Here is a 23295-nt window from a genome sequence, read left to right on the forward strand (position 1 = left end):
GGTACAAATGTAATAAATAAATAAATAAGATTGGAGAGAGGCCAATGTAACGCCGATTTAAAAAAAAAAAAAAGGTTCCAGAGGGAATCCAGGAAATTATAGACTGGTGAGCCTGATGTTGGTGCCGGGCAAAATGGTAGAGATTAGTGTTCACTCTGGTGGATCCTCTTCTACTTCTATCCCTCTGCCTGTCGGCATACCTCAGGGTTCTGTTCTTGGTCCCCTCCTCTTTTCTATCTACACTTCTTCCCTTGGTTCATTAATCTCATCCCATGGCTTTTCCTACCATCTCTATGCTGATGACTCCCAAATCTACCTTTCCACCCCTGATATCTCACCTTGCATCCAAACCAAAGTTTCAGCATGCATGTCTGACATTGCTGTCTGAATGTCTCAACGCCACCTGAAATTAATTATGACCAAAACCGAGCTTCTCATTTTCCCCCCCAAACCCACCTCCCCGCTCCCCCCATTTTCTATTTCTGTTGATGGCTCACTCATTCTCTCTGTCTCCTCAGCTCGAAACCTTGGGGTCATCTTTGACTCTTCTCTCTCCTTCTCTGCTCATATCCAGCAGATTGCCAAGACCTGTCGTTTCTTTCTTTACAACATCCGTAAAATCCGCCCCTTTTTTTCCGAGCACTCTACCAAAACCCTCATCCACACCCTTGTCACCTCTCGTTTAGACTACTGCAATCTGCTTTTTGCTGGCCTCCCACTTAGTCACCTCTCCCCTCTCCAATTGGTTCAAAACTCTGCTGCCCGTTTAGTCTTCCGCCAGGGTCGCTTTACTCGTACTACCCCTCTCCTCAAGTCGCTTCACTGGCTCCCTATCCGTTTTCGCATTCTGTTCAAACTTCTTCTACTAACCTATAAATGTACTCACTCTGCTGCTCCCCAGTATCTCTCCACACTCGTCCTTCCCTACACCCCTTCCCGTGCACTCCGCTCCATGGATAAATCCTTATCTGTTCCCTTCTCCACTACTGCCAACTCCAGACTTCGTGCCTTCTGTCTCGCTGCACCCTACGCCTGGAATAAACTTCCTGAGCCCCTACGTCTTGCCCCATCCTTGGCCACCTTTAAATCTAGACTGAAAGCCCACTTCTTTAACATTGCTTTTGACTCGTAACCACTTGTAACCACTCGCCTCCACTTACCCTCCTCTCTTCCTTCCTTCCTTTACACATTAATTGATTTGATTTGCTTACTTTATTTTTTGTCTATTAGATTGTAAGCTCTTTGAGCAGGGACTGTCTTTCTTCTATGTTTGTGCAGCGCTGCGTACGCCTTGTAGCGCTATAGAAATGCTAATTAGTAGTAGTAGATTATTATAAAGAACAAAATTACAGAGCATATTCAAAAGCATGGATTAATGAGACAAAGCCAACATGGATTTAGTGAAGGGAGATCTTGCCTCAACAATCTACTACATTTCTTTGAAGGGTTGAACAAACATGTGGATAATGGCGGTTGATATTGAGGCATATTTTCAAAGCACTTAGCCTTCCAAAGTTCCATAGAAACCTATTGAACTTTGGAAGGCTAAGTGCTTTGAAAATATGCCTCTTTGTGTATCTGGATTTTCAGAAGGCATTTGACAAAGTACCTCATGAAAGACTCCAGAAGAAATTGGAGAGTCATGGGATAGGAGGTAGTATCCTAGTGTGGATTAAAAACTGGTTAAAGGATGGAAAACAGAGTAGGGTTCAATAGTATTCTCAATGGAGAAGGGTAGATAATGGGGTTCCGCAGGGGTCTGTGATGGGACCGCTGCTTTTTAGCATATTTATAAATGATCTAGAGATGGGAATAACTAGTGAGGTAATTCAATTTGCTGAAGACACAAAGTTATTCAAAGTTGTTAAATCGCAAGAGGATTGTGAAAAACTGTTTTTGTTAAGTAAGCATGAAAATCTGGAAAACATATAGGAGGGAAAGCGCCAGCCTGGTTTCTATAAGAAGTAAGAACTACTCTCCAAATCCAACCAGATCATGGTATGATCCGAAATCTCCTCTGGGCCTATAACTGGAGATGCCACATTAGAAAACAATTCTTTGCTCACAAGTATGTAATCTATCCATGAAAGAGTGTGATGTGCACGTGAAGTGTGTGCGTTGTCAGCAGGTCCCTCTTCCACAGACCGGCCTGGGCTAATACCACTTAGCTTCCCTGGATTCAACGTTGCTGGAAGGCTTCTACCATAGTGCTGTCCTTGCTCCACACTCTCTGGTTCCGGCACTCTTCTCAAATGGCTGCTACCCTTCAGTATCTTTACCACAGACTTTTACCAAGAATGCACAGCAGCTCCAAAGCTTCTTATAGGTTAAAGGTTTTATTTTGCTTAATCTTTAGTTACACAGTTCACAACTCTCATTGATTCCCCTTCTCTTTACATTGTCCAGCTCACTTCGCTAGGAAGGTTTAATGAGTGTCTAGCTTCTCCTGACACTGCTTTAACTTCTCAGCAGTTTGCCAATTCAATTAGCTTTACACCATAAATACATTTCATCACACAGTCTCAGATCATTCAATAGGATAATTTCATTTCTTCCTTGTAACATTCTCCTTCATTGCACTCCCTTCTGACCCCGTAGGCAATTCCTTAGGCTAACATCCTCCACAAGCTCCTTCCCCACTGCATCAGCCTTCTCTCCCCGGTCTTAAACAGTTTGGGTATTGTAGCAGACAGAAAACCTTTTACTTTACCACCTGGGGTCCGTGCTAGAGCTGAGATCTCCATACACTTCTTCCTCCTGCCCCTCAGCTGCCTCTGTTTTATCATACTCCATAGCCTCCTCCCCCCAGGAGTCCCCCAGCTGCTCCTCATCACCCTGATCAGAGATCATTTCGCAATCATCTTCCCTGCCCTCCAACTCCTGCCAGTCTTGCCAAGGGCGTGATGGATCCTGGGAATGGTAGAAAAAGGCATCTACTATGTTACTATGTATGTTATGTTCCTTCCCTTATTCAATATTCTAGGGGGCGAATCTCATATGTACTAGGAACCTGAGAGTGAAACTTTTCCTTAAGAACACCTCCTTCTCAAATCCCTGCCCCAGCACTCTTTCGGTTGGCTTTTCCCCAGACCCCTTACAGCGTGTAATCTCTCTCCTCCAGGAGAAGCAATCTTCAAGGATCTAATAAATTTAGCATGTTACAAAAAGTGTGCAGATCCGTTCCACTACACTCTTCACTGGACGCTATACCTGTGGAGTGATCTAGAGACTGATCTTGAACGGTATTAAAATCACATAATATCCCCAAAGGGAGACTAGCATGTTCCACGCTATCTTGCAATAATTTTTTTTTTACTTTTATTTTTCCTTTATTGAAAATAACAACAAAAGTATACCATATATCAATATAACCAGAAATCATCCATTTAAAAAAAAAAAAATGTCAGGACAAATACAATGTTACAACTCAGACCATCCTTTACCATCCCCACCCTTCCCCCCCCCCCCCCCCCCCCCCCCCGAAAAAACACCCTACTTGGATTGATAAATGAGCAAGGAAGCGTCTGGATGCGAGGTCCATTGAACATAAGTCCCAAATCTTATGATAGGTCATTCCTTGTCATCAAGCAGATGAAGCCATTACGTATGGGTTGTGTCCATCAACCAGCAGGGGGAGATAGCACTCAACTTTTCACAGTGCCTCATGGCCAGCTAGCTCCACTGCCTCTTCAGTATTCTCTATCTCCCCAAGCAGGGTGGCTGCAGCTTCTTCGAGCTCCGACAAAAATCTGCCTGGGGGTGGCTCCTGGCTTGCCAGTTGTTAGCCGGGGTGTTAGAGGCTATAGCAGCTTCACTTTGAAGGCACATAGGTCAGCCCTTTCCCTGCCTTACCCATGTCCCCGTGGATGTGGACATATTAGCTTGCTTTTCCCTGTCCTTTCCCACTCAGTGGATGCAGGCACATTGGTTCGCCTTTCCCTGCCTTTCCCACTTATCTGAGCCTCCGGAGTGTTTTTATTTACCTCTTTTGCCTCTGCTTTCCTCACAGCGTTAAAAATAAATAAATAAATAAAGTCGCGTCGCGCTTTAGCACAGCGATCTTGGAAAAAAGGTTTTTTTCTTGAGGTTCTTCTGCAGGACCGGAGCTGTGATACTCGGTCTAGTGAGGTAAGAGTGTTTTCTGACTCCTCCGGGGTGGGCCCGCGATCGGGACGTTTTTGGTGCGAACCGCCATTTTTGAATTTTACCGCCATTTTCTGCGATGGCTGCGGAGACTGTAAAGCGCTGTTCTAAATGTGGCAAGCGCAAATCAGCAGCGGGGCTCTGTAATTCATGCTGTACAGACGGTAGAGCCAGCCCGAGCATGGCGAGTGGCGATCTTTTGCGCTCTGAGCTGGCAGCGGACGCCATTTTTGATTTTCCACATGGCGCGGTCTCCGTTGCGACGGAGAGCCCTGAATCCGGGGGGGGGGGGGGTCCTCTGAGTGAGGCTAGTAATAGAGCTGATAGCCCTGGGCAGGATCCGGGCGGTCAGGGAGCGGTTTTCTCTCCTGATTTTGTTTTAATGCTGCATAGGGCGTACATGCTTAAAAGAGCTCTTCCACAGGGATCTTCAGACCCTCTGCCTGCTCCCCCCCCCCCCGGTGAATCCTGGCCTTTTGGAGTTGGCTTTGCCTGTTTCTTATCCTCCTGATAAACGCAGAAGGGCTAATTCCCCTTCTGAGTGTGGCACCCCCCCCCCCCCCCCCATGGTCGGGCTATGAGGATTCTGAGGGGTCTGGCAGAACTTCTTGGGCTGAGGAGCCAGAGTTGGGTGCAGAATTGCCACAGGAGCTTGATGATCCGTCTGCGGTGAGGATTTTCCACTGCGAGGAGCTGTCAGCGCTTATTTCAGATGCCTTACAAGCCCTCTCGATTGAAGATCCTTGGAGTGGCACAGCCTCCTCTGTTAATCCAAGGATGGCTAGTACCAGAAAGCCTGCTCGAGCCTTTCCTTTGCAAGACTCCATCCAAGAGCTTATTTCGGCTCAATGGGCTGACCCCGAGGGACCTTTGAAGGTTGCCAGGGCTATGGGGCAATTATACCCTCTGAGTGAGGAACATTTGGCTCGCTTTGCAATGCCTAAAGTGGATGCCCTGGTCATGGCTGTGACAAAGAGAACTACCCTCCCTGTTGAAGGAGGTGTTGCCCTGAAGGATATTCAAGACCGCAGGCTTGATTCAGCTCTGAAGCGGTCCTTTGAGTTGGCAGGTCTCGCTGTTCGGGCGTCTGCATGCAGTTGTTATGCTGCTAGAGCCTGCCTGGCTTGGTTACAGCAGGCAGTGGAACAGCCCGGTGATGGAGGGGAGACCTTATCTGTAGTGGCTCCGTGGATGGAGTCGGCCTTGTCCTTTTGGCTGACGCGCTTTATGATATGGTCAGAGCTTCGGCTAAACAAATGGCTGTAGCAGTGACGGCTCGCCGCACTCTTTGGCTACGACATTGGGCGGTGGACATGGCCTCTAAGCAAAGGTTGGTGAAGTTGCCCTTTCAAGGCCTTCTCCTGTTTGGTGAGGAGCTGGAAAACATTGTTGAAGGCCTGGGGGATTCCAAACCTCAGCGCTTGCCCGAAGATAGGCCGAAGCCTTCCTCTAAGGGTCAGGTGGTCCGCTCCTCTCCTCTTACAGACCTCGCTTCCGTGAAGCTAGAAGGTACCGCCCGGGGCGTGCTGCTGGGTTCACTTCGCATGCCTGCTTTCAGCAGAGAAACTCCTTTTGCTCGGACAAACGTTCCACAGCTGCCGGTTCAGAGGCGACCCTCTCAATGATGGTGCGCCGGCCCCTCCTCGTTTCCTGTCATCGGAGGAAGACTTTCCCTCTTTTTTTGAGGAGTGGGCCAAAATCTCCGCTGATCAGTGGGTCTTGGACCTGATCAGAGACGGATACCGAATAGAATTCGATGCCCTGGTGAGAGACGTGTTTGTGGAGTCCCGATGCGGTTCTGCTGCCAAACGGGGGGTGGTAGAGGAGACTTTGCACAGTCTGTGCCAGATAGGGGCTGTGACCCCGGTGCCTCCCGCCGAACAAGGTCTAGGCCGCTACTCCATTTACTTTGTGGTGCCACAAAAAGGCGGGTCTTTTCGCCCGTTCCTGGACTTAAAAGAGCTAAACAAGTCCTTAAGGGTGCGGCATTTTCACATGGAAACCCTGCGCTCCGTCATTGCGGCGGTACAGCCAGGAGAGTTTCTCACTTCTCTGGACCTGAAAGAAGCTTACTTGCACATACCAATTTGGCCCCCGCACCAGAAGTTTCTGTGGTTTGCGGTGTTGGGAAAACATTTCCAGTTTCGGGCCTTGCCTTTTGGCCTCGCCACAGCTCCCTGAACCTTCTCCAAGGTAATGGTGGTAGTAGCTGCCTTTCTCAGGCGAGAGGGTATCCGGGTTCACCCGTTCCTAGATGACTGGCTCATCAGAGCAGGCTCAGAAAAACAGAGTCAGCTAGCTACAGCCAGAGTGGTTTCAGTCCTTCAATCTCTGGGCTGGGTCGTCAATATGGCCAAAAGTTACCTGACCCCCTCGCCATCTCTAGAATATTTGGGGGCCAGGTTCGACAGAGCCTTGGGCTATGTGTTTCTTTCCGAGCAAAGGCTTCAGAATCAGGTCCGTCTGCTCCTGAGGATGCCCCGCCCGCGAGCTTGGGACATTGTCCAGCTGTTGGGATCGATGACGGCCACCTTGGAAGTGGTGCCATGGGCGAGAGCGCACCTGAGACCTCTACAGTATTCTCTACTTCAACGATGGTCTCCAGTATCTCAGGATTATCAATGCAGACTTTCTTGGCTCCCTGCGGCCCGCCTCAGTATGGAGTGGTGGCTCTCGGACAGCATGTTGTGGCGGGGAATGCCGCTGGCACTCCCCGACTGGTGCCTAGTGGTGACAGATGCCAGCCTGAAGGGCTGGGGTGCACATTGCCAGGGGAAGCATGCCCAGGGTCTGTGGACGCCCGACGAGTCGGAGTGGTCTATCAACCTCCTGGAATTGGAAGCGGTGTTTCTGGATCTTCTGGCCTTTCAAGTGACCCTGGAAGGATTGGCTGTCAGAGTTCTGTCGGACAACACGACAGCAGTGGCCTACATAAATCGACAAGGCGGCACTCAGTGCAGAGCTCTAGCCGCGCAGGCCGAACAAATTTGCCACTGAGCCGAGCTGCATCTACAGTCCCTGTCAGCAGCTCACATTGCAGGTCAGAGCAACGTGCAAGCCGACTATCTAAGCAGGCATCAGATCGATCCAGCGGAGTGGGAACTAGCAGACGATGTATTCCTGCAGATATGTGCCAAATGGGGCAAGCCAGTGATGGATCTTATGGCGACCAGTTCCAATGCCAGAGTCCCGTGCTTCTTCAGCAGACGGAGGGATCCTCGCTCTGCCGGGTTGTATGCCTTGGCTTAACCCTGGCTCCTGGGCTTGCTGTATGTCTTCTCTCCGTGGCCCTTGATAGGGCGAGTGCTCCTGCGGCTTCGGCTGCATCTAGGAGAAGTGGTGCTCATCGCCCCGGATTGGCCCAGGAGGCCTTTGTATGCGGACCTCCGACAGATGCTGTTGGAGGCTCCCTTTCCGTTACCTCTGGTTCTGCACCTGTTGTCACAGGGTCCGGTGGCCATGGAGGACGCCTGCCGCTTTGGTCTTATGGCATGGCGATTGAGAGGGCACAATTGAGAGATAAAGGCTACTCAAATAAGGTAATTTCCACTCTCCTGCAGGCTTGTAAGGATTTGGCGCCAGTTTGAAGTTTGGTATGTTTCAAGAGCGCTTTCTCCGTTGCGGGCTCCTGTCTCTTTGATTATGGATTTTTTGCAGCATGGTGTACACAAAGGCTTGGCCTATAATTCCCTGCGGGTGTAAGTGGCAGCATCGGCCTCCCTGCGTGGCAAGGTTGAAGGCGTGTCTTTAGCTGCTCATCCAGATGTAGCACGGTTTCTTAGAGGGGTGCTTCGGCTCCGTCCTCCCGTGCAGGCACCTTGTCCAGCTTGGAACCTGGGGTTAATATTGAAGGCCCTTCAGGGGACTGCCTTTGAACCGCTTCGGCGTGCTTCAGAGAAAGATTTGACACTGAAGGCCGTCTTTTTAGTGGCCATTACCTTGGCGAGACGGGTGTCAGAGCTCCAGGTGCTGTCCTGTAGAGACCCTTTTCTGCAATTGTCAGAGTCGGGGGTCACGGTTCGGACCGTGCCTTCCTTCATGCCTAAGGTGGTTTCAGCGTTTCACCTAAACCATCCTGTTTTTCTTCCCTCCTTTGTTGAGATTCATTTGGGCAGTTGCACCTTTTGGATGTGCGCAGGACTCTGTTGCAGTATCTGCGAATTACAAATTCTTTCAGGACCTCTGATCATCTTTATGTGCTGTTTGCAGGTCCTCGCAGAGGGTCTTCAGCGTCTAAAGCCACTATTGCCCGTTGGCTCAGAGAAGCTATCTTTTCAGCATATCTGCTGTCTGGCCGGGCTCCACCTGAAGCCTTTAAGGCACATTCCACAAGAGTGATTTCCTCTTCCTGGGCGGAAACTGGAGCACATCTCTTCATGAGATTTGCAGTGCTGCAACATGGGCTTCTAAGCTCTCTTTCGCCCGACATTACAGGCTGGATTTGGCTGCCAGGAGGGATGCGCGTTTTGGAGCACAGGTGCTAGCACGTGGTGTGGCTTGTTCCCACCCTATTTAGGGATTGCTTTGTTACATCCCATACGTAATGGCTTCATCTGCTTGATGACAAGGAAGGGAAAATTAGGTTCTTACCATGATAATTTTCTTTCCTTTAGTCATAGCAGATGAAGCCATGAGCCCTCCCTGTATGATTGTCTGTATTGCAGTGATTCTGATTTTAGGTGCTGTTCTTGTTTCCTGAAGTTATATTCCTTCCTTGGGGAGTCGGAAAACAGTCTTCAGGATTCTTATTACAGTTATAGGAGGATGAGTTCATTCCCTCCAGTTCATGTTTTGGGAGGATGAGTTTATTCCCTCCAGGAGGATGCAAGTATTCCCTCCGTTTATACAAAGTGGAGGACGAGTTTATTCCCTCCAGGAGGATGAGTTCATTCCCTCCTTTGTTGAGTTTATGCCCTTGTTAAGGGGCCATTGTTCGCTATGAGGAAAGTTCATTTTATTCCCATTGCGGTTTGCCATACTGCTTTGAAAGCTTCAAATACTGAAGAGGCAGTGGAGCTAGCTGGCCATGAGGCACTGTGAAAAGTTGAGTGCTCTCTATCTCCCCCTGCTGGTTGATGGACACAACCTATACGTAATGGCTTCATCTGGTATGACTAAAGGAAAGAAAATTATCATAGTAAGAACCTATTTTTCCCATAAATGTCCTGTGTGCATAACAGGTAATTTAGACATCAGATGGATATAGTCCAGCTTGTTTAAGATTGCCTGGAGACCAGGAAGAGTAGGACTGTTCAACGCCGCCGCTAAGACCAGCTTACTGGCCACAAACACCTGCGTGGCAAAGCCGTGAATACGCTTTTTTTACCCCCAGAAGTTTAAAGTGGAGAAGGCAGCAGTCCATCCTCATAGGATAATTAACTGCAGTTACACTGAAAAGGAATTGCAACACCATAGTCCAAACCGTCTGAGCATACGGACAGGACCACCAAATATGAAACATATCCCCCTCCAACTCACACTGTCGCCAGCAGAGAGCTGACCCCAAGTGAAACATATTGGCCAAACGCTGGGAGTATAATACCAACAATAAAGTATTTTATGCCCATTTGCAACCAAAGCACTAGAGATGGAAACCTTAAGGAGGGATTTAAACACCTGTTCCCATTGCGTGTATTCATAAGATGCACCTAGTGTCCTCTTCCACTTTGATAAGTAGTACACAATAGGTTGACGATAAGAGAGGAGAGCTCTATATATCCTAGAAACCCCACCCCTCCCTCCACCACCAGCTAGCGCTCACTCAAGAAGGGTCTCAGCCAAACATAAATCACCCCTTGCCCGGCATGCAATAAAATCTCGAAACTGGTAATATTGAAAGGCATGCAGGGAGTGGAGGCCATATTCTTCACATAACTCATCAAACAAAAGAATCTCACCCTCATCCCATACAGCTCACAGATGCCCAAGCCTTCCCAAGACTGATAACAGGGATCCAGGGCACCTGGACCAAACAGTGGCGCAAAGCGAATAAACATAAGTAAAAAATATAAACGACCCGGAAATTTTTTTTCCTGTATCTTACTCCAAGTAGCAAGAGGCCACCGAAGCAGAGGTGGCAATTGCCGAATGAGCTGTTTGAGAAACCGAGTAGGAAGCCCCACGGTATTGTTCTCAATGGATATGGGTCTAACCACCCCTGCTCATGCCATTTCTAAACGTTTCTGGTACCCTGGAGCCAGTCCGCCAAAACCCGAAGATGAGCTTCTTGGTAATATAGGAGAAAGGAGGGAACCCCCATCCCTCCCTGCAGAAGCATCTGATACATCATGTCCCTACGTACCTTCGGTGGCTGTCTCCTCCAAATGAAGGAAAAAAAACCCTTCGCTGCAGGCCTTGTAGAAATTTATCAGGCAAAGAGATGGGCAATGCCATAAATAAATATAATATTTTGGGGAGTATGATTATATTTAACCGCCTTAATACATCCAAGCTACAAGATTGTTAACCCCTCCCACTGTTCCAATTCTAAGAATAGCTCCTGCACCTTAGCTGGAAAGTTATCCTCATATATATCATCAAGACTTATTAGGAAGATAGATCCCCAAGCATCGAATATGCCTTGCTGCCCAACGAAATGGAAAACAAGATTGCAGCATAACGAGCTGTTGATTGGGTATATTGATATCTAAAGCCTCAGAATTATCAAGGTTAATTTTAAAGCCAGATACTGCTCCATATTCTTGCAACATAGCCGAGACCACCAGGAAAGAACTCAACGGATCTGTCAACATGAGAAGTATAATATCATTAGCAAAAATAAGAATCCAAGATTCAATGACCCCATAGCAAGGGCCTCTAATAGCTAGATGTGCACGAATATTAATAGCTAAGGGTTCGATTGGCAGTGCAAAGGGGACAGGGCGCATCCCTGATGCGTACCTCAAGATAAAGAGAGCTCGAGCACTGACCATTGACCCGGATAGCAATATACGGTGCAGCATATATAAGCTGGAGCCACTGGAAAAACCGGCCTGTGATTCCAACTCTCTCTAGGACTTCAAAAAGAAATTGCCAACACACCCTATCAAATGCTTTTTCCACATCAAGGGATAACAAACATAAAGGAACACCGGCAGCATGAGCTCCATGGATCAAATGAAGAGCTCTACAAATATTATCAAACGCTTGCCGTCCCTGGACAAAACCTGCTTGATCTTCATGAATCAGTGAGGGAAGATAAAGCTGTAAATGTGTGGCTAAGATTTTAGTAAAAATCTTATATTCAACTCCCAGGAGAGAAATAGGTTTATAGGAGCTACACACTTGAGGATCCTTGCCTGGCTTGGGTATAACCGTAATGGTGGCCAAATTCTAGGTTCCAAGTAATAGTTGGCCCTTATCAAAAGAATTAAACACCCGCAAAAGCAGCAGAGCCAATAGTTTGCCGAATCTCATAAAATTTATTAGTAAATCCATCAGGACCTGGGGCTTTGTGAGGAGCCAAGCTACGAATTGCTTGATGTATTTCATCCAAGTCTATAGGCCGAGATAGTGCCTGCCTAGTGCCCTCCGCCAGCCGAGGCAAATCTACATTGTAAAGATACACAGTGATGGCGTCTACAGAAGGATCACTATCCGGAGTATAAAGTGTTTCATAATACTGTCGGAACATAGATTGCAGGTGTTCAGGATCAGAATGTATCCTCCCCTTGATCATCTCTAAGAGTAACAATATGGGTCTGGGTGGCATGTTGTTTAAGCTTATAAGCCAGGTGTCTACTAGTTTTATTTCCAAACTCAAAATGAGATCGACGAACTCTCTGAAGCTGTTCAGAGATATCCACAAATTGAAGATCATAGAGTTCAGTGCGAATTTTATGTGCCTGATCTAAAAGATGTGAAGACAGCTGGGAACCCTGCCAATGAAGCTGACCCTCTGTCCGGGTCAATTGCTTCTTTAGAGTATCTTCCGCGTGTGAGTGTTTCCTCCACACGAGCTCTCAATGCAATAAGATGGCCACGCATAACAGTTTAAGTCCATCCCAAAGAATGACTGACGAAACCTCCCCCGTATCATTGAACTGTATATAGTCTTTAATCTGATATTCTAATTGGGAAAGGTATGTCGTATCAGAGAGCAACGCCTCGTCCAACCGCCACTGCCAGATGGACACGTTCAGTTGTAACAAGATCGGAGTGTGATCTGACAAGGTACGTGGTATTATTTGATGGCTACAAACTCGTTGTGGAATTGAGGCGTCCCCCAGCCAAAAATCAATCTGAGAAAAAGAATTATGAACTGAAGAAAAGTATGTATACCCACACAGGGCAGGATTGGCTTGACGCCAGAGGTCTATCAAATGCCAGCGCGCAATAAACATATGCAGCCGCTCTCTATCTCGCTGCACATAATGAACCCCATGAGCAGAGTTATCTAGTTGTGGAAGTATAATAAGATTAAAATCCCCCCCCACAACTAGTAGAGAGTCTTCACCATGCTTCAAAAACAATTGATCTAGATGAGAGAAGTGTTCCCCATGATCTGTATTAGGGCCATAGACATTCACCAGGGTATATGTATGAACCCCCTAGCACAAAGATCATTAACAAATAATGACCCCCTTTGTCTTTAATAATCTTCAAAATTTCCCATGGTTTAGAATAGTTAAAAGCAATTAAAATTCCCTGCGTTTTAGTATTAGCACTATTAGGAGCAAAATACATATTAGGATATCTACGATGATGACACAAATGCTCATGAACAGGTTTAAAGTGTGTCTCCTGTACCAGGGCAACATCCATCCAAAGGTGGAGCAGCTCTCGAAAAGGCAGCTGCTGCTTCCGCGTGCTGTTCAACCCCCTGGCATTCAGGAGCACTAAAGAAATATCAGACAGCTAGGACACTAATAAAACAAAAAGGATCCCACTCCAAAGAGACCACACATCCAACTCTCTCCACCAAAACACATAAACTATCCCTCCCTTGCACACCCCAAACTTTCCCCGCAATCCCCACCCAAATCCCCCTCCACCTTCCCTGTACCCCCCTCATTAATCTAAGACTCCCCACCCATACGGAGTGGTGTCAGCAGAGGAAGTGCAAAGCAAGCATAGATCCCCTGCAGAACCTACAAGAACATCGGAAAACATAATATGCTGCAAATCAAACTACAAGCATATTAAATGATGAAACTATGAAACACCAGCAAAAGGTAAGAAAAAACTTGAAGGCAACGAAAATCTCTAAAGGAGACACCACATAAGCAACTGCATAGTAGTAAGTTCAAGTTGTAGAAACAATTATGTCTCTAAGCAATATAGCAGATTCCAAAGAAGAAAGCAGTAAAACACAGCACTTTGGAGAGCAGATCAAGTAAGCTGACTAGCCGATTGTTGTTGCTGTAAACGTTTATGGCCCTTTGTAACGCACTGCCACTTAGGAGGAGGAGCCAAGGTGGAAGCAGATCTAGCAGAGCCCGAGGCTGGCAGCATTGATGTTGTATCTTCTTCCAAGAGAACCTCCCAGGCTTCTGAAAGTGATTTGACTTGATGTAGACGGATGCCCAGTTCTCAAAGCCTCCTAGTGACAGGCTTCAAATCAGCCCAACACTTTAATGTGGCCGCAGTCAAATCCTGGTCGATTTCTATATTATACGAGTCCCACTGAATGTTTTGGGTTTGGTGCGTTGCCTTTAGAACTTGTTCTTTAAGTTTGTAATCCTGAAAACATTCGATAATATCTTTAGAAAGATTATTCCGCACTGGGCCCAGCGCTCTATGGGACTGCTCCAATAAGATAGTATGAGGTTCAAGTGGGGCCCCATTCCCAGCAAGCAGGTAGCTTACCAGTATCTGGACCACAGACTCACAGTCCTGGTAGGTAGGAGTTTCAGGGAGACCCCGGAAGCACAGATTGCACCGACTACTGTGGTTTTCCAGATCCTCTAATTTATCCATCAGTTGTTGTTGCATGAAGGTCCCCAATCTGCTGATCTAGGGAGCCAAGTGCTTCAGTATGCTAATCAGTATGAGTTTCTGCTTCCTCCAACCTGTGACCCAGTTCTCACATCTCTCTGTGAAGATCAGCGCCAAGCATGGCTAAATCAGCCCAAACCGCTTTTAAATCTGAACGATTCTCTTGGAGCCATTCCTTTAGCTCAGGGAGGGGTGTCCCTTCTTGCCCCACGATCTCATCTCCTGAAGTGAATAGATCTTTTGGTGAGGAGCTTCCAGAGACTGCCTGGTCACGCAGGGCCTCTGGTTCCTGAGCGAGCCCCGCCGGTGAAAGAGTAGTGGGAAAGGTCCACTATTTCCTGTCGAGCGCTCATTGTTCAATGCAGCGGCAATCACTAATCTGCAAGCCTCTGCTCCGCAATAGAAAAATAATTCAAAACGCGAGGGAATCGCTCAATATCTTAGCGGGTAAGCATAAGCTAGGCTCTTAAGTGGCCATGCTGCTCGATGATGTCACTTCCTCCCAGCAATCTTGCAATAATTTACTAAAAAAAGATCTTTTTTTTGGAACCGGCCCCTACACCCCTACCAAAATCAACTCATGCCCATGAATATTAAGGTGAACTCGTACGTAATGACCCTTCTCATCTTGGAAATTCTGTCGCGCCATACAGCGTACTGCTTTCCTCACTAATATAACCAACGCTCCTCTTTGGCTCTGTGATGGGGAACAGAATACTTCCCCTCACCCATTGCCTGTGTAATTTCTGATCTTCTAACGCTAAGAGCCGGGTTTCTTGTAAACACACTAGGTCAGCTTTATGTCTATTTAATGCTCCAAGGATTTTCTTGCATTTTATGGGAGAGGTTATGCCACAAACATTCCAGGAGAGAAAGCGAAGCGCTTCTAAGGGCACATTGCTGATGTCAGCTGTGCTTTTTTTTGTGCCGGTATGCGCCGGTACGGTGTACCGGCACCTTTTTTGTGAGGTCCGGTGGTGTGCTGGAGCCCCCTCCAGCCCCCCCTACCCAGTGATTCTCCTCGCTCCCCCTCCTCCAGCCACTCAGGTTGTCCAGTGGATTCTTCGGGGCAGGCAGGAAAGATCCCCAGTCTTTCCTGCCTGCTGCCGGTGCTGACTCTCCCGCGGCGCTACTGCATCGCTCTTTAAAAATGGCCACCGAGACTTCCAGCGGTGGCCTCGCAAGACTTCTGCTGAAGTCTTGGAGGCCGCCCTTGTAAGTCTCTGCGGCAATTTTGAAGAGCGATGCAGTAGCACCGTGGGAGAGTCAGCGCCAGCAGTGGGCAGGAAAGACGGAGGATCCTTCCTGCCTGCCCCAAAGAATCCACTGGACAACCTGGGTGGCTGGAGGAGGGGGGTCAAGGGAGCAAGGAGAATCGCTGGGTAGGGGGGGCTGGAGGGGGGCAGGGGAGAGGAGAATCGCTGGGTATGGGTGGCTGGGGAGAGAGGAGAGTCGCTGGACATTGGTGGCTGGAGGGGGGCAGGGGAGAGAAGAGAGTTGGTGGACATGGGTAGATGGAGGGGAGGGGAGGGCAGGGGGGAGAGGAGGGTTGCTGGACATGGGTGGATGGAGGGGAGGGCAGGGGGGAGAGGAGGGTTGCTGGACATGGGTGGCTGGAGGGCAGGGGGGAGAGGAGGGTTGCTGGACATGGGTGGATGGAGGGGAGGGCAGGGGGGAGAGGAGGGTTGCTGAACATGGGTGGCTGGAGAGGAGGGTTGCTAGACATGGGTGGATGGAGGGGAGAGAGGAGAGTTGCTGGACATGGGTGGATGGAGGGGAGGGGGGATAGGAGGGCTGCTGGACATGGGTGGATGGAGGAGAGGGAAGGGGGAGAGAAGAAATGCTGGACATGGGTGGATGGATGGGAGGGCAGGGGAGAGGAGGGCTGCTGGACATGGGTTGATGGAGGAGAGGGGAGAGAGGAGGGTTGCTGGACATGGGTGGATGGCGGGGAGGGCAGGGGGAGAGGAGGGTTGGTGGACATGGGTGGATGGAGGGGAGGGGGGAGAGAAGGGCTGCTGGACATGGGTGGATGGAGGAGAGGGAAGGGGGAGAGGAGAAATGCTGGACATGGGTGGATGGATAGGAGGGCAGGGGAGAGGAGGGCTGCTGGACATGGGTGGATGGAGGAGAGGAGAGGGAAGGGAGAGAGAAGAAATGCTGGACATGGATGGAGGGGAGGAAGGAGATGAGGGAAAAGGAAGAGAGGAGAAAAACTGCACATGGATGAAGAAAATAGGCAGAAGCTGGATCCACTGGACAGTCAAGTCTGTGGAGGACCCAGCTTTTACTTATGGGTGTAGGGCAAGAAATGAAGAAGAAAGGCAGAAAGTAAAGAAATAAATGGAAAGGAAGCCCTGGAAACGGAGTTAAGAGTACAGATAGCAGCAGAATCAGATACTGGGCCAGCATGATCAGAAAAACAGTCACCAGACAACAAAGGTAGAAAAAATCATTTTATTTTCATTTTAGTATCTGGAATATGTCCAATTTGAGAATTTACATCTGATGTCTTATTTTGCACTGGGTATACTGGAGCCGTAACAGCTTACAGAAATTATTTATAATGAAAAAAAATCACGTTATTTTTTTCTCCTATACTAGTATAATATTTTCAATGATGTCTGTTTATATGCATCGTGGCTGGTATAATGGGGTATAGCTATAATAGGGGTGGAGTCATATGTGGTGACCCCGCCCGCAATGAGTACCGGCACCTTTTTTTCTACAAAAAAAGCACTGGATGTCAGAGATAAAAACTCATTCTTGTACCATATCTGTACACAGAATGGAGTGGAGGAGTGGCCTAGTGGTTAGGGTGGTGGACTTTGGTCCTGGGGAACTAAGGAACTGAGTTCGATTCCCACGTCAGGCACAGACAGCTCCTTGTGACTCTGGGCAAGTCACTTAACCCTCCATTGCCCCATGTAAGCCGCATTGAGCCTGCCATGAGTGGGAAAGCGCGGGGTACAAATGTAACAAAAAAAAAAAAAGTTACTGCCGGGTACCAAGCCTCGCTCGACAGGATAATGAGGGCATAATCTTTCAATCCAACACTCCCCAATCTAGCAAGCAGCCCATGAAGTAACCCACAGCCAAACCACCAGTCAACAGTTTTCACATCCCACCCCTCAACTATCCAATCTTCCTCACCCCCAATTCCCCCCTCTCTGTCCTCCCATCAACCCTCTACCGTCTATGGAATCCATCATGTTTCCCCACATGTAGTGGCAAAATCTGAGATCACCCTGGATGTATAGGGCCCCACACCCCACATCTCATAATATAACAGATTACTAAGTCTTCTCTTGTAGATTTACATTAAGCAATGTATTATCATAACTTTAGTGTATTTCAGTTACTTGTCTTGTGCTCCAATCTCTGAGGTCCTTAAGACAGTCTTATGCCGCAAGTGGAGTGTCAAAGGTGCACCACTGGCCTTGAAAATATATTTTGAGTAAGGCCGGGTACAGCAACATGAAGCAGGCCTGCAACTCTCACAGTTCTGTGCAGATGGGCTCCATCATAAGTCAGTGCATTGCTCTTCAAGTGGAAACCTCTTAAAAATTCAAGCTTTTGTGTTGTCACACGTCCCACTCTTTGTTGCAGCTGGAGGGTCAGCCACTTGCAAATCCAGAGACACAACTGCACTCCAGTTTCCTATGGGACTTTTCTTTAATACCTCGAAATCATAACAGTTAATAAACATAAAACTTTCTCATTCCTATTCCCAGGACCAGTCTTTCCCAGGTGCCTGGCTCTTAACAATTAAGTTCATGCAGGCAGACGCCTAGGGTCATTTGCTCCAAAAGGTGTCCGATAAAGCCCTCTCAGCCTATCTGCACTGGAGTCCTTATATCTCGTGTTTCCCACAAAGTTTAAGGCAGTCTTTTGAGGAAAGCACATTCACTTGAATAAAGTTCATTCATGAGTTTAATCCAGTCTTTTAAGGTGAGCTCATTTACTTGAATAAAGTTCATTCATGCACTCCAGTTCATCTCCTTTAAACTCAAGCTTTTTGTTCCTTCACCTCATTAAACATTTAGAGGCTGAAGGGACCCACACCCTTTTAACATACCACCAATGAAACCACCTGGTATCCACCCACTTGGGTCAGGCTTGAGCACGGTGTCAAGTTTCTGTTATCCTTTTGGAGAACAAACCCCAGTGCTTGCCGTCAGTCCCTGGGTGGGTTCAAACACCTCAAACTTCCAGAGTTCCTTTCTAAGGATCCTTCCACGGTTGAATTAAGGTTGTTATGAGTCCTTTAGACTTCTCCCCCTTTACCTTGGCCAGGGCAGAAATGTCCATAGGTTCTGGATCAGGAGCTACAATCTCTCTGGGAACCCTGGAAACTTTCTCCAAGGGCAACCACTCCATCAGTTCCTCCTCCTCGCTCCTCTCCAGCAGCTCAAAATCTCCTTGATTAACCTTCCTGAAATGGTCATGAGACCCATCCCGGGGAGCTTGGGAATTGTAGTGAGGGCTAACTTCCCTAAAGGGGTCATGTGCTCTTCTGTGGGGCAGCTGGGAGTTGTAGTCCCTCAAGTTCTTAGTGGAATGGGGAGGACTAACCTCTCTGAAGGAGTCATGTGATCTACCCCGGGGAAGTTGGGAGTTGTAGTCCCTCAAGTTCTCTGGGGTACTGTCTGTCTTTCCGGAGCTTTTTCCTAAAAACTTTCCCTCTAGCTTTGCCGGGCTCCTCACAGTATATAATTATGTACCTTGATCATCACAACACGCAGTTGAGTGCTTCCTTCACGCTTGTAGCTCACCCTGTGGACTCTTTCTAAGCATAGTGGTCCGATGCTGTCAAGGCAAAATCTGAAGTAAGCCAACGCTCCAACAGGAACCCCAGTATCTAGTCTGGTAAAGTCTCTGGTAAACCAATTATCCGGAGATTACCTCTTGTGGCTCTATTTTCCATGTTGTCCAAGTGCTCCGATAATTTCTTTTCCACAACTTGCAGATGTGTCTCTGCTGCATGTGCTGCGTCCTCCATTTTTGATACCCACTCTTCTACCTCGGTTGTTCGGCAGGTTGTGTCCGCTAGGAGAGTCTCAACACCGGACAATTGCGCAGGTAGTTGTTCCCAGCACGGCCCCATGCTTTTCCAGCTGTTTCTGTTAATTGTTGCAGTTGAAGGGTCGAAAAGGAGGAAGCAACAGAAGGCTCCATGGGTGCCATTTTTCTACACTGATGCATATCTTTTCTCTATCTTCAGTTTCCCTGAGTTGAGGTGCCGTCACCAAATATTTGTCCATAAATCATTTTTGTAAAAGTTGGAATGAAAAGGCCTCTCATGGATGTGGCGATCATAGGTTCCTTGTTTGGGACCCTAGGAGAGGAGCAAGCTCACGTCTGTACTCCTCTACACATCATATGATCTCCCAATAAAGACAATTTTTAAATGTTGTTTGAATTTGTGGGATCAGAGTAAGTGATGAGTCTAGCAGTATCCCAAGATTCCTGACCTGTGATTTTAGATGGAATTCATACTTCCAAAAGACATTTTGAAGTCAGATACTTGTCCACTTGTGTTAGGTACCCAAAAATTCTGTTTTTCTTGGGCTTGGGCAGGGTTTGTTTTGTTTTGCCCATTCCGTAGTCAAGGTTAGGCAGTCAGTTTATTCAAAGCTGTGGGTAGATTTGGTTCAATAAGTATGAGTAGTTGCACATCATCAGCATAGATATAGAATTTTGTGTCCTTTGACCGAAGCAGCTCAGCTAGAGGCTTGAGATAGAAAATGAGAGACAGTATGGATCCCTGTGGCACCCCACAGTTCAGTGCCCAAGGTAATCAAGTTTATTTATTGACTTACTACCCTGCCCATCAAGGGGATGCCTGGGCGGCTTACAGACTACATAATATAAAGTATGAGGGGGAGAAAGACATAGTGGAAAATTAAAGAAGAAGAAAGGGGAGGGGTGGAACTACAATAATTTATAGGAAAGGAGAGAGGGTGATGAGGAAGTAGGCTGAGGCTGTTCTGTCTCCATCTCCGCATAAACCCAAAATAGAACTAAGAGTACATATCTTGAAAAAGGAATGTTTTAAGGCTGGTTTTGTAATTCAGCAGAGATGTTTTGTGATGGAGGTGTTGGGGCAACTTATTCCAATGCTCAGGGGCTTGGCCTGAGAAGATTGCTTTTCTGGTGTGTTGGTGGAATATTTCTTGAAAGATTGGAACTATGAACAAGTTTTGGAAAGTCGAGCGTAATGTTCTAGTGCAGTGTTTCCCAAATAGTGCGCTTCGGCACCCTGGTGCGCCCCAGCGAACTCTCTGGGGTGCCATGGCAAATCCCAACCTCCCTCCTGTCTGAACTCCTACTACAGACAGCAGCAGCAGATAGGCAAGAGAAAAAACCCCAAAACAAAACCTGGCTAAGGCATTCTGGCTGCTATTCAAAGTTAAAATTGCCAAAACAAAATATGTACCTGCACAAAAATATTAGTGAGAAATATCACCAACTCTTCAGCTTCTCCCATATTCCCTCTAACTGGGTGATAAGTTAACAAAACTCCCATACCCAGAATTATATGTGAATAAACGTCTATAACGTTGGGATGAAACTGCATTATTTATCATAAAACTTGGACAATTACAATTCTCCATGTTTGTGGGATCAGGATGCATACTCAGTAGAATAGCCCTGAGTGCACCGTCCAGCTAATGTAAATACTAAGGCAAACACTCTGAAATTGGCTGTGGAGGAGTGGCCTAGTGGTTAGGGTGGTTGACTTTGGTCCTGGGGAACTGAGGAACTGAATTCGATTCCCACTTCAGGCACAGGCAGCTCTTTGTGACTCTGGGCAAGTCACTTAACCCTCCATTGCCCCAGGTACAAATAAGTACCTGTATACAATATGTAAGCCGCATTGAGCCTGCCATGAGTGGGAAAGCGCGGGGTACAAATGTAACAAAAATTAAAATAAGATCAAACACCGTCAATCTTATTGTTCAGTGAACACACATTAAAATAAACAATTAAACAAGGAACATACAGCATCGTAAATGCTCATTATCCTCCACCCCTCTCTCTCAGTGGGGTTCAGGGATACATGTTTATGCATGTGAAATTTGTGACCTGCCTAAATCAATGGTAGAGCAGGATATTAAATATATACACACATACTACATACCAAAGTACCCTCCCCATCCCCCCCAACCAAATCATCCACCTGTTAATGGGCTGCAATTAAAAATTCAGTCTTTTGGGAATGAATGTGGCAGGGACTAACCAAGCCATAAGCCTTCAGCAGGAATAGGGACATCAGAGGTTGTTGTGGCATCACCCTGTCAAAGTTACTCTTTGCTCTCCTATATGTCCTGTGAGTTCCTCTTTGTTCTGTATAAACTGATGCTGTTCTTTTGACATCATTTCCCTATTTTTTCCTGCAGATGTCACAAATTGCAAGAATCTCTGCTCAGCTCGGCCAGTGGCTACAGTAACTACAGGGGGATTTTGAACTGGTGTGTGGTTATGCTGGTGAGTAAGATGTATTGTATGAAGGGTAATTTTATCACTCTCCCAGAAACTTAGCTGGGCAAAGCTAGAGTGTGCAGCAGTTGGAATCAGAAGCCTGATACACCTGTATCTCAGGATCTTAGGAGATGTTCTCTTTTTTTTTTTTTGCTTCCCTGTTAACTTTTTCACTCTGTTTGGAAAGAATTCAGGGCAAGATGTTGGCGCTCTCTTTCAGAAGCAGGATTGCATGAGGCACACACATGGGTAACATCGTCCAGTGGTGCTGGGATAGTGGAATGTTCTCATAGCTCAGAATTTGTGTAAAGTTCCGAGTGTGTGCAGCCCTTACTGTGTGTGACAGTCCTAAGTGACCCAGATCTCCAACATAAGAATAGCCATACTGGGTCAGATCAGTGGTTCAACTATCCCAGTATCCTGTTTCCAGCAGTGGCCAATCTAGGTCACAGGTACGTGGCAGAACCCCAAATAGTAGCAACATTCCATGATAGTAATACAGGGTAAGCAGTGGCTTCCCCATTTCTATCTCAATAACAGTTTATGGACTTTTCCTCCAGGAAATTGTCCACATTTTTTTAAAAACTCAGATACACTAACCACTGTTACCACATCCTCTGGCAACAAGTTCCAGAGCTTAACTATTCGTTGAGTGAAAATATTTCCTCCTGTTTGTTTTAAAAGTATTTCCATGTGACTTCCTTGAGTGTCCCCTAGTCTTTGTACTTTTTGAAAGAGTAAAACAATTTATTCCCTTCTACTCGTTTTACACCATTCAGGGTTTTTTTAGACCTCAATCATATCTCCCCTCAGCCGTCTCTTTTCCACGCTAAAGAGCCCTAACCTCTTTAGCCTTTTCTCATATGAGAGGGGTTCCAATCCCTTTATCATTTTGGTCATTCTTCTTTGAGCCTTTTCTAATTTTGCTATATCTTTTTTTGAGATACGGTGACCAGAATTGAATGCAGTACTCAAGGTAAATAAATAAATAAATGAGCTATTTGAGTACCCATATATGGTTATGGTTTATTAAAATGTACTATACTGCTTGGCTTATACAGAACACAACAGTTTGCAGTAGAATAAAATCGACATAAAATATAAGAAAGGAACTCCCAACAGCATGATAGGAAAAAACCTAAGACATTCATCAAGAAACAATCACCCAGTATCAACCAAAACCACTAACTAAAAAGTGCAGGTACCCCTAATGAAAAATGGTGTATTCCTCCTAGTTCTGTGGGCCAAATGCAGCAATTAAGTAGTGTGTTTTCAATAGTGATTTAAATGTTTTCAGAGAGCATTTAGCATGAAGAGTGTGAGGGAGTTTATTCTACATTAACATAATAATATAGTAGATGACTGCAGATACTGTAAATATCTGTATGGTCCATCCAGTTCGCCCAATAAGATAAACTCATAGCATAAGGTGTGATGTGATAATACATATGCATACTTGATCTTGATTTGTCCTTGCCGTTTTTTAGGGCACAGACCATAGAAGTCTGCCTAGGACTGGCTTGTTTCTCAAGTACTGGTGTTGCCATCTGATCACTGCTAAGCTTTGGTTCCATGCCTTCCATACAGGATTTCTTTGTGTTTTATCCCATGCGGTTTTGAGTTCCGTTACCATTTTCGTCTCCAATTCTGCGGGAGGCCATTCTAGGCATCTACCACTCTCTCCATTTCTGAGTCAGCCCACCTGCAGTCTAAATTATTGTCCTCTAGTTC

At 46.9% G+C, this 23295-nt stretch overlaps 1 protein-coding gene across 1 annotated transcript in view; it reads left to right on the forward strand.

Moving 5' to 3' along the window:
* Positions 1-23295, forward strand: part of DGAT1 (diacylglycerol O-acyltransferase 1) — a 365492-nt gene that overhangs the window by 30888 nt on the left and 311309 nt on the right. The window contains exon 2 of the mRNA XM_030220830.1: positions 21483-21570. Within this exon, the coding sequence (XP_030076690.1) occupies positions 21483-21570 (88 nt within the window). The remainder of the gene's footprint in view (positions 1-21482; positions 21571-23295) is intronic.

Source organism: Microcaecilia unicolor, chromosome 1 (assembly GCF_901765095.1).
Source record: "Microcaecilia unicolor chromosome 1, aMicUni1.1, whole genome shotgun sequence".
Lineage (NCBI taxonomy): Eukaryota > Metazoa > Chordata > Amphibia > Gymnophiona > Siphonopidae > Microcaecilia > Microcaecilia unicolor.